At 41.9% G+C, this 12,320-nt stretch overlaps 1 protein-coding gene across 3 annotated transcripts in view; it reads left to right on the top strand.

Moving 5' to 3' along the window:
* Positions 1-10,005, top strand: part of GLDC (glycine decarboxylase) — a 100,545-nt gene extending 90,540 nt beyond the window's left edge. For all 3 annotated transcript variants that reach the window (XM_025887885.2, XM_073880756.1, XM_073880757.1), the window contains 4 exons: positions 1,811-1,906; positions 5,924-6,096; positions 7,795-7,875; positions 9,391-10,005. In XM_025887885.2, the coding sequence (XP_025743670.1) occupies positions 1,811-1,906; positions 5,924-6,096; positions 7,795-7,875; positions 9,391-9,534 (494 nt within the window). In that variant the 3' untranslated portion in view covers positions 9,535-10,005. The remainder of the gene's footprint in view (positions 1-1,810; positions 1,907-5,923; positions 6,097-7,794; positions 7,876-9,390) is intronic.
* The last annotated feature ends 2,315 nt before the right edge of the window (positions 10,006-12,320 follow it).

Raw genomic sequence — 12,320 nt, 5'->3', positions numbered from 1 at the left:
AAATGGAGCTCTTCCCAAACCGCCTGGCTGTGGTGGGGGCCCTGCAGACGCAGGCTTTGTGTTAGTGCCGGCCTGGGCTCAGCGTGACTGAACTTCTCCTTGGAAGACTGCCCTCTGCCTGCCAGCAAGAGTGACTCCTTTCCTCCATCATGTGTCCCTCCTCCCCTCCTGCCCACTGAGCATCGTTCAGAGCAGTGAGCTTCATTAGCCTTCTTTCTCGTGTCACCGTCACCGTGCTGGGGTGGCAGCCAGAGGCTCAGGTCAAAGGTTGAGGCTGGGCTATCAAATGGGGTAGGGACAATTGTGTATTTGGGATTCCTAGACTTAAATGGTCTCACCATTCCCCCCCCGCCCCCCACCCAATATTCCAACTGGTCGTTCCTTTTAGGTACCTTTCCCCCCCTGACTACCTGGCTATGAATACAACTTTCTCCTTTTGAATCCCACTTCTTCCAAATTTAATCCCCATCATTGTTAGAAAGAATATTTAAAAAATATTCAGTGACAGTATATTTAAAGCTTCAGGTTCTCATACTTGCATTTTCTAACAAAACCAGTCCTTTCTTATCTATTCATTACATAAGAAGCAGAGCAGTTCCGGACGATCTCAGGGGCTATTAATGACTGGAGCTATTTTTCTCAGGCTTGAGGAATTATGTCTGCTCCACATATCTGTAAGTAGAGTCATTGTTTGCTGAGAGTCAGGAAAGTAGGTTAAAGAAGAAGGAGTACATTATTATCTCATGAGCAGATACTTTCTTGGAAGGAGACTCATCAGTTGTGTGGGCCATGGAATTTGGAAGCCCCCAGAAATGTTCTATTTATGAAAATGCTGACTGAGTTTATGGTTTGTTCCTGCTGATGGGTGGGGGATCAAACAGCTCATGCTGGGGAGCTAGATAGCAGCCTGGGCCGGGGGAGACTGTCAGTTTACAAACTAGAGCAAAGAGAACGGACTCCTAGGGCCTTTGGCTTCTTCAGCTTCTTGCCATTTGTGGTGTGGTGTTTGACAGCTCCGATTTCTAATTCTCAGCTTGAAGCCTGAAACCAAAACCTCAAGAGCCCCTTTGAAGAATCACATACAATTATGTATGAGCCTTACAGATCTAGGTTTACTATATATTTACACACACGCAGGAGGAAGTTAGATGCTGGGGGCGGAGTTGCTGAAAACAGTATCAATGGATCTTTAGCTCTAGAAATATTTTGTAATAAAAGGGTCAGGCCTGTGATGACAGGTTTAACTGTTGGAAGTAGATTTTATAACCTCAGAGTAGAAAAAAACCTCATCCCTAGGTATCTCCAGGCAAATAGTTCAGCAGTGCATTGGCACCAAAGTCCCACCTCCCATCAGCCTCTTGGCTCCGGGGTGTGTTGTGACACGTTGGCCTGACATGTTAAAAACATTTTTAGGGTGCCTGGGTGGCTCAGATGGTTGAGCGTCTGCCTTCGGCTCAGGTCATGATCCCAGGGTCCTGGGATCGAGTCCCGCATCGGGCTCCCTGCTCAGTGCAGAGCCTGCTTCTCCCTCTCCCTCTGCCATTCCCCCTGCTGTGCTCTTCTCTCTAACTCTCTGTCAAATAAATAAATAAAACCTTTAAAAAAAAAACATTTTTAATTTTACAATTATCTTTATATTTTATACTTATACTTATTAATAAAGTAGATGAGGTCTTTGTTGCCAAATATAAACTTACCAAGTGATCATGGCTTCTTGGTACTCATTGATATGTGATTTAAGCTGATTTATTTGTTCATTTGTTTGGGTAAAACAAGCTGATCCTAATCTTGAGCTGAAAAAATTTTCCAGGTTATGTGGCTCATGAATTTATTTTGGATACAAGACCCTTCAAAAAGTCTGCAAATATTGAGGCTGTGGATGTGGCCAAGAGGCTTCAGGATTATGGTGAGTGACCTTGTGGGAGAACTGCTTTTATTTAGGGCAACTCAGGTTTTTGACATTCATGCAGCTTTCCATGCTGGCTATGGGCCACTTCCTCAAGGCACAAACCAAATGTGCAGGCACCATGGTAAACTGATCCATAGGCTAAACGGTGAGCCCAGGGTTCTAGGCAAGCTTCAAAATGATAGAGAAAACACTTGCCCTATGAGTGCATTGGCAATACCCTTCAAAAGATATTAAATCATATATCTTGAATCCATTGGCATCCTAGAAGTCTTTGTAGTTAATAGAATTAAAAACCCCAAAGAAAATGGTTGCTGTTTCCTATGTTTTTTCATTTTTTTTACATTTTTAATTGTTTTTAATTTTAATTCCATTTACAGTTAACATACAGTATTTGTTAGTTTCAGGTGTGCAACATAGTGATTCAACACTTCCATACATCACCCTGTGCTCATCATGCTAAGTGTACTGTGATTCCCAGCACCTATTTCACACATCCCCCTACCCACCTCCCCTCTGGTCACCATCAGTTTGTTCTCTGTAGTTAAGAGTCTGTTTCTTGGTTTGCCTCTCTCTCTTTTCTCCCCTTTTGTTCATTTGTTTTGTTTCTTAAATTCCATATACGGGAAAATCATATATTTGTCTTTCCCTAATTTATTTTGCATAGCATTATACTCTCTAGCTCCATCTGTGTTGTTGCAAATGTCAAGATTTTATTCTTTTTTATGGCAGAATAATATGTCATATACAACATCTTCTTTATCCATTCATCAGTTGGTGGACATTTGGGCTCTTGCCATAATTTGGTTATTGTAGATAATGTTGCTCTAAACACTGGGGTGCAGGTATCCCTTTGAATCTGTATTTTTATATCCTTTGGGTAAATACCTAGTAGTTCAATTGCTAGATCATAGGGTAGTTCTATTTTTAACTTGTTGAAAAACCTCCGTACTCTTTTCCAGAGTGGCTGCACCAGTTTGCCTTCCCAATAACAGTGCAGGAGGGTTCCTTTTTGACCACATCCTTGCCAACACTTGTTTCTTGTGTTTTTTAATTTAGCCATTCTGACAGTTAAGAGATAATATCTTATAGTTTTGATTTGCATTTCCCTGATGATGAGTGCTGTTAAACATCTTTTTATGTGTCTATTGGCCATTTGGACGTCTTCTTTGGAGAAATGTATGTTCATGTTTTCTGCCCACTTTTAATTGGATTATTTGGGTTTTGTGGGTTTTTTTTTTTTTTTTTGGTGTTGTCTTGCCTAGATTTTGGTAAATTCTTACTCCTGTTCCACTCTTGGTAAACAAAGGAGTCCATGAAGAGATCAGTTGGTGTAATGGTGAAGGAAGTAGAGCAGGTAACCTGTAGAAGTGTTCAAGACCAATGGTATTTGAGTTTTATAAGCACTTCAGTCATGGCATAGCTGTTTCAGCTGCTTCTACAGATGAAGGAATAGGCTTCCTTCACCTTAGGAAGAATTTCTTCCACCACAGGAATATGGTTTCATAAAGACAGTGCAATTTTCCTGGAAGAATTTTGAAAGACACAGGCAGGCCCTTGTGAATTAGTGGATGTTCATTCAGCACAGTCCTTATTGTAATACATGTTTTAGTGACATTATCAATAATATCAAAGATGCTTCAATTCTCAGAAAGGCTAAGGTGGGGAGAATTTTGCCTTTCAGTGGGTGTGGAGTCCTATCTGAATTTTAATAATTTGAATAACTTCTCTTAATAAGGGAAGTGAAAGCTTCAGTAATTTAATAACTGCATCATAATGGGAGTCCCACATGTGTGGCTCATTCCTCTCCTGGAAGCATGATCTTATTAGGCAGAGTTAACAATAAATGGGAAAGCCAGAGAAAGTTTTCATTAAGGAAATTAGCAATTACTCCCTCTAAATCTCTTGGTTGCTCCCGTGACCTGACTCGGCCTCCTGGCTAATGGCTGAGTGATGGCGATTCAGGTGGGCTCTAGCTTTGCTTCTGAGATGTGTTGTCTGCATTACATGTGTGACGGAAGCAGCATTTGCAGAGAGGGAGAGGATGGGCGAGGAGGGAGTTATAGTGGAAGTCACGACCCAATATTTCCAAGTCTTGGTCTCCAAACTTGACATTATTTTGATGTTTGATAGGGTGATTGCCACACTTGCCCCAAGTCTAGAATTGTACAGATGCCTAGCTCTTAGTAAGCACCTCAGAATTTACATGTTTAGTAAATGAGAGAATGGGGTGCCTGGCTGCCTGTCTGCGGAGCATGTGACTCTTGACCTCGGAGTCGTGAGTTCAAGCTCCACACTGGGTGTAGAGATTACTTAAATAAATACACTTGAAAAAAATGTGAGAGAATGAATGAATGAATGGCTAAGTAAAAACACACACAAACAGAACAAAAACAAAAACCACCCCAAAACCCCCCAAAATAGCAATTGAGAATGACAACACAGATTCTTAATCACACCTACTGAATCAAAGTTTCCAGGGGAGAAGCCTCGTAACCTGTATTTAACAAGCATCCTGCAGATAAGTCTTAAAGCCCATTGTGGGGCACACTGCCTTAAAGCAGAGGTTTCCAAACTTAGTGAGTGATAAGAGTCACAGGGAGAGTTTTTAAGACTCATAGCTTTCTGAGCCTTACTTTGGACTTCCTGAATCAGGGTGAAGATCCAAGAATCTGTGTTCCTAAGACAACTGATGGTTTTAAGATATGGGAACTACTACAGCAGAATATGTTGGGCTGAATTTGCTCACACATGGAATTGAGGTTGGACTTAATGGGTAATGAGATTAGCTTTTTTTTTTTTAAATATACTTTTCTGGTTTGAGTGACATAGTTATATGTACATGTCAAAACTGTGCATTTTGCTATATGTAAATTTTACCACAAATACGTGTAAAGAGATATTGAATTCTAGTTAATAATATGCATGCTGAAGTATTTAAGGGAGAAGTGTACTGATGACTGAAGCATACTTTGAAATGCATCAAAAATAAGATGGAAGGATGAATAGATAATGTGATTAAGCTAACAGAGCATCATTGTAGAATCTAGGTGAACAGTGTATGGGTCTTAACTCTATACTCTTTTCAATATACTGTTTGAAAATGTTTATAACGTTGAGGAGACAATCCTGTAAAGCACACAGGCATGACCCTAAAGCACCCCATGTGATTTATGCAGATCAGAATTTGGGACCCATTTAAACTTAACTGACAGATGTATCAACTTTGGGGCTGTTCGTCATCTTTTAACAGTTTCATAGAAAAAGGGTAAGAAGTGGGAAAAGGTTGTTTTTGGCTTTTGTCCAGGAAATCTCTCTCAAGTATGTGTCTTGATTCATTTTACACATGAAAACTTTTGGAAACAGAAATACCTTCAGCCTGTATTCAGTGTAAAGACAAAAGGCTTTCCATGGTAAAGGCTCAGTTTCCTCATCTATAAAATGCGGACAGTAACACTCACTTCAGGCTTATGGTTGCTATCTTGTGATTTAACTTGTGATAGGCTATGATATTTCAATTTCTCTTAATTGCAAGTAATACACAAGCATTATAGATTCTAAAACAAAGTCAAAGTGAAGTAAAATCTCAGTCTCATACTTTGGTGATAACCCGTTAAATTTTAGTATTTATTCTTCAAAGTGTCTTCCTTCATAATATATATATATATATAAACACTTTGTCACATTTTTTAAATAAAAATGGAATATCATTATTATGTAGCTTGCTTTTTTGACTTAATATTTTTAATGTTTACCCAATTTAGCAAATATAAATTTACATACATTTGAAGTGTCTGTAAAACTTGCTGAACTGATCCTCTGTTGTTGGATGTTAGTTTATTTCCTAAGTTTTTCTTCTTTCTTGCATAAACAGTGCTGAGATGAATCCATATATATATATGCAAATTATATACGTAAGCACATTTATCCAGTGATTTCCCTGACAAGACGGGGAGGGTCTCTTCTAAACTGGGGAGGTCAAGGTTAGTGACACAAGTTCCCCTATCTGCTTTGCAGGCTTTCATGCCCCTACCATGTCCTGGCCGGTGGCAGGGACTCTCATGGTTGAGCCTACTGAGTCAGAAGACAAGGCAGAGCTGGATAGATTCTGTGATGCCATGATCAGCATTCGGCAGGAAATTGCTGACATCGAGGAGGGCCGCATTGACCCCAGGGTCAATCCACTGAAGGTGCGTAGGCACTGGTACTGTATCCGAAATGTCCCATAATGAAGATTGGGTATGGACAGGGTGCCAGCAACCCCTGAACTCCCATCAGAAGATGAGATTATTCTTGCCTAGATTAAGACCATTCTTCTGAACAAATTCATTGCTTGCAAATTTAAATCTTCTTGAACAACATAGTAGCAGTTACTCAAGTATAAAGTGAATGTTTTGAGATATGTTTTAATATTGTTTGTCATTGTGGGATGTACATGCACCTGACTGGTTGCCAAAGGAGGGAGCAGAGGCTGAAGAGCTATCTTTTTGGGGAGTCTTATTCTATGTCTCTGTTTGATGCACTCTAGTGAGATTATTTACCTCACAAACTCTGGATAAAGACAAGTTCTTATATTGGAGTAGTTATCTCTTAGAACAACTAATTGGTACTTGGCCTTTTATAATGTTATGGCCTATTTTGGAGAAAATCTGAAACATGTTTATTGTGAGCTTGTGAGCTGTAAGTCTCTCGTTAGGTCCAGGCATTATTAAGCTTGGGGGGGGGGTGCTGTCATGAATTGAAAATACTATGAAGACTATGGTTGTGCTATTATGGCCCCAAGCCAGAGAACAAGTCTGAGATGCTTGGGGAAGCTCAGGCAAGCTCCAAAGTGCCCAGCTGAAGGTGGAGTACCCAGGCCAATGGCTGGCAGGAGAAGGCATCTTGCTTATTATTATTTCTCTTTTCTGTGGATACTGCTGATTCTTTAAGGATTTAGGCCATTTTTAAAAATGGCAATAGACATCTAAAGAACATACTACTGAGTTACAAAAACAAGTGGAGAATAATACTCACAGGATGATAAGATTTTAAAATGTGCCCAACTATGCTATATGCTATTTATGCATATATGCAGTAATAGTATAAAAACAATCAGGATGGTGAACACCAAATTCATGATAGTGGTTATCACTGGGGAGTAGGGTAAGAGATGAGATGGAGGGGTTATATATAGGCAGCTTCAAATGTATCTGCAATGTTGTTTTATTTATTTTATTTGACAGAAAGAGCCCAAGCAGGGAGAGGGGGGTGGGCAAAGGGAAAAGCAGGCTGCCCTCGGAGCAAGGAGCCTGATGTGGGGCTCGATCCCAGGACTCCGGGATCATGACCTGAGCTGAAGGCAGATGCTCATCCGACTAGGCCACCCAGGCACCCGTTTTATTTACTGGGCCACCCAGGCCCCCCTGTTTTATTTATTTATTTTTTAAGACTTCTTTGTTTTGAGACAGACAGCACAAGTTGGGGTGGGGGAGGGGCAGAGGGAGAGGGAGAATCTCAAGCCGACTCCTGGCTAAGCATGGAGCCTGGCACAGGGCTCAATCTCAGGACCCTGAGATCATGACCTGAGCCAAAACCACAGGTCAGACACTTAACTAACGGAGCCACCCAGGTGCCCCTCTGCAATGTTTATTTTAAAAGATTAAGCAAATATGACAAAATGTTGATTTATGTTGGTTGGGTGGTAGATGTTCTAATATATTACCATAACTTTCTGATATTTGAAATTTTTGACAATACAGTTTCCTATCAACATTTTTTCCCCCTGAAGGTGAAATTAAAACAACCGCCCTGTGTCCCTGGGCTTCCATCAGCTCACTGGCTGAACAAAGCACACGAGGAGAAGGCAGTATTCTCTCTAATCCCTTTCCCATCTGTGTCTGTTTCAGATGTCTCCACATTCCCTGACCTGCGTCACATCCTCCCACTGGGATCGGCCTTATTCCAGAGAGGTGGCAGCTTTCCCACTTGTAAGTTCTCCTGAAGCTTGCGTGCGCCAGGTGGTAGAGTGTTCACGTGCGTATGAACACCTATCTGATGGGGCTCCCATCCTTGCAGCCTCATTATAGTAACTGTATGTGGGACGCTTTTTTTTTTTAAAGATTTTATTTATTTATTTGACAGAGAGAGAGAGAGAGAGACACACAGTGAGAGAGGGAACACAAGCAGGGGGAGTGGGAGAGGGAGAAGCAGGCTTCCTGCTGAGCAGAGAGCCAATCTGGGGCTTGATCCCAGGACCCTGGGATCATGACCTGAGCTGAAGGCAGACACTTAACGACTGAGGCACCCAGGCGCCCCGGGACACTTTTTTTAAATACAGATTTTATTTATTTATTTATTGGAGTGAGAAAGAGAGAGCTCTTGGGGGGGGGGAGCAGAGAGAGAGGCACAAGCAGTGTGGGGTTCAAGCTCATGACCCTGGATCTTGACCTGGGCTGAAATCGAGAGTTGGATGCTTAACCCATTGAGCCACCCCGGCGCCCCTATATGGGACACTTTCCTAAATAGGTCATGACAAGTGATACAGAGCACAGGCTTTGGCTTTCAGGGCTCTGAGGTCAGAGTGTCAGCCATAGGCTTGGGAATCCACTGGGTACACAGTGGAGGAAGACCAAATAGGAGTCCCTGTCAAATTTCTGTTATCCAACGGGGAGACAGCCCCAAATGCACCAAATACAGTCTTTGTTTCCTTTTTGATTCTTACATGAAAAAGGTACTCCATAGTCTGGCAGGGTGGAGACAAGAGTCAAAAGTTGGATTTGGGGGGACAATAATGAAGGGGTGACTTTTAGCTTTTTTTTGTATTGGAATATAGTTGACACATAATGTTACATTAGTTTCAGGTATACCATATAGTGATTTGACAACTTGATACATTATGCTATGCTCACCACAAGTGTAGCTACCATCTGTCACCATAACAAATGCTATTACAATACATTGACTCTATTTCCCGTGTGGTACCTTTTATCCCCAGCTTATCCCTTCCATACTTGGAAGCCTGTTATTTCCCACTCCCCTTCACCCATTTTGCCCATCCCCCACACCCTCCCCTCTGGCAACTATCAGTTCTTTGTATTTAATGGGTCTGTTCCTTTTTTCTGTGTTTTTAGATCCATGTAAGTGAAATCATATGGCATTTGTCTTTCTCTGTTTGATGTATTTCACTTAGCATAATACTCTCTAGGTCCACCCATGTTGTTGTAAATGGCAAGATCTCATTCTTTTTCATGGCTGAGTAATAGTCCAGTGTATATGTGTGTGCTTGCATATACATACACATCTTTATCATCTGTTGGACACTTGGGTTACTTCCATATTTTGGCTACCGTAAATGCTGCAATAAAAAATAGGAGTGTGGGTTTTACCTTCTACTTTTGGGCACTTATTGGGGTTAGGCTGTGGGACATCACTGCAGTCTCCTCTTTCCTCAAGAGAAACGTTTCAGAATACCCCAGAACATTTCCATCTTTTGTCCCTTGCAGCCTTTTGTGAAACCAGAGAACAAATTCTGGCCAACCATTGCCCGGATTGATGACATCTATGGAGATCAGCACCTGGTTTGCACCTGCCCACCCATGGAAGTTTATGAGTCCCCATTTTCTGAACAGAAGAGGGCCTCTTCTTAGTCCTGTCTCCAGTTCAAGCGAATGACTTGATGTCTTTCTCTGGAGCATTTGATGAGCAAGAACTATATAATTTCCCATCCCAGACTCAACTTGGGGTTTTATATACTGTGTATATTTTTGTAATCTCTGTCAAGGTAAATGTAAATACTATTAGCATAGTGAGTGGAAACTCGTTGGAAGACCGATATGCCTCAGTGCCTGCTTCCACATGTAGCAGTTGATGTTCCAGTTGCCTTGATTAGGAGCCATTTAGTTTTTTTTAATGGAAAATTTTGGGTGTGCTAGGAACTTTAACTTTCAATGTAGGAAGTTCAGAGACATTATAGAGGTTATACTGTAGACTTTGATAGATTCTTGGTCCAAATAAGTCCTTGTGGACTGTGCTATCTGTGAGGAATCCCAGGGCAAATGTTTACATTTTCTATACATCGAAGAAAAATTTTCTCTAATTTGCCTAATCTGTAATGCATTTCTGAGTGTTTTCCCTTTCCCATGTGTGTGGTTTCCTTTTATCTGCAATTATTAGTATTCTAATAAAAGCATTTCAATTTGAAGAATGCCTTCTAGGTTCATTTTTCATGCTTATTTCCACATAGCCTAAGTTCAGAGAGATTTGAAGGGCAATGAGAATACCCAACCCAATAGCCATTTTTACATTAATCAGTTTTGTCTAGCAGTTTTTCTCATTAGACACTTAAGTACAGAGATAATAAGCCAAGGTCTAGTGTTCCTCAGTCTTTGTTGTGCCTTCCTTTGTATGTAGTCTTCATCCTCATAGTCTTAAGATGGCTCATACATATTGACATCACATAACCATTCTAGATAGGAAAAAGGGAGAAAAACCAAAGAAAAAAGGCAAATTCCATCCACATTGACTTCTTTTGAAATGCTTTCCCAGAGACTCCACCCAGTAACTTCTGCTTGCTTTTGGCCAGAATTGTTTCACATACCACTTCTAGCTGCAAGGTAGTATGAGGAGGTCTTTTACCTGGGTATGGTAGTGTCCCAGAGGAAATCAGGAGTTTGTTAGATAAATAAAAGGGGGGATATGGGTTTCAGATAGGCAACTAGCATGTCTACCACAAAATAACTTTCCCCTAGATACAGCAAATGCTTCAGATTTTCTTGTCTGATTGTGAGCACTTGTTCGATTACTTGGTTCTTTGCATGGCAGCTTACTCAATCAACCATTATTCAAGCTGTTACGGTAGTCAACTGAAGAAAAGTCTTAGTGCTCTATTGAATGCTCTGCAAGCGGTTCACTTATTCTCAAACTTAAAACGTTTGTAGAGGGGCGCCTGGGTGGCTCAGTCTTTAAGCGTCTGCCTTCGGCTCAGGTCATGATCCCTGGATCCTGGGATCGAGCTCCACGTCAGGCTCCCTGCTCCGCGGGAAGCCTGCTTCTCCCTCTCCCACTCCCCCTGTGTTCCCTCTCTATGTTTCTCTCTGTCAAATAAATAAATAAATAAATAAATAAGTTTGTAGAACAATTTATTTCAGCCTAAGCAGTAGAGAAATGATGGGATCCATGTTTGTTTGTTTTTACATTGTAATTAAATGGTTAATATTTATTGAGTTCTTCTCTGGGGTTAGGTACTATTTGAAGTGTTTAAAATGTATTATCTCATTGGAACCTCACAACAGTCCACTTTTACACAAGAGGGTATGGCGATATGCCCAATGCCACACAGCTGATTAGAGGGAGAACCTGAATCTGAACCCAGGCTACAGAACTCCAGTGGCAGTTGGTCAAAACAGGTTACCACACTGCCATGGTCACTATATCCCTGGAGATCTGCCCTCCCTGAGCTGGAAACCAGGCTCTCAACACATACGAGCCATCAGGGTATGGACTAGCCCCTTCGGAGGAAGGACAGCATATGGAAACAAATCATCAAAGGTGAACAGCAGCTCTTTTCTTTTCACTGTAAAGTATGTCAGAGGCAAATGCAGGTGATTAAATATTCAAATTCTCCTTCACTATTAAGTTGCTCGTATGTTCACCTGATGCTTGTGCACATCTTTCCCACCTCTGGGTCTTTGCCCAAGTGGTGTCCTCCACCTGGAGCACTCTCCCTTGCTCCCTTTGCTTTACTGGCTCCTGTTTGCTCATTTTAGCATTTCCTCAAGAAGGTCTTCCACAGTCCCCCCCATTCCACCCCGAGTAGCTATGAGCAAGCGGAACCAGGTTTCATACGTGAGGCCGGCTGAACTGGAGTTCTGTCCCGCTTCAAGGAATGGGTCAGCTACAGGTAAGGGCCTGGAAACCAAGGTGAGCCCAGGACAGTCGAGTTAAGCGACTGCCTTCGGCTCAGGTCATGATCTCAGTCCTGGGATCGAGTCCCACATTGGGCTCCTTCCCCTCAGCGGGGAGCCTGCTTCTCCCTCTGCCTGCCACTCCCCCTGCTTGTACTCTCCCTCTCTCTCCCTCTGGCAAATAAATAAATAAAATCTTTAAAAAAAAGAAAAAGAATATCCTGGACCTAGGGGGCCCTGGGTGGCTCAGTTGGTTAAGCGGCTGTCTTCGGTTGGGGTCATGATCTTAGGGTCCTGGGATCAAGCCCCATATCGGGCTCCCCACTCAGTGGGGAGTCTGCTTCTCCCTCTCCCTCTGACCCTCGTCCCTGCTTGTGCTGTCTCAAATAAATGGATAAAATCTTAAAAAAAAATCTTGGATCTAAATAGAAGAGGAGCTTCAGGAAAGAGCAAATCCTGAATAGTTTAGGGATGAGGATCGGTGGGAATCAATTTCTGAGCCCTCCCAGGGGCTAAATGGTTCACACCAA

This window comes from Callorhinus ursinus, unplaced genomic scaffold, assembly GCF_003265705.2.
Source record: "Callorhinus ursinus isolate GAN/ISIS: 27379988/994484 unplaced genomic scaffold, GSC_fseal_2.0 scaffold39, whole genome shotgun sequence".
Lineage (NCBI taxonomy): Eukaryota > Metazoa > Chordata > Mammalia > Carnivora > Otariidae > Callorhinus > Callorhinus ursinus.
The sequence above is the reverse complement of the archived record's forward strand: the minus strand, read 5'-3'. Positions and strand labels throughout refer to the sequence as shown.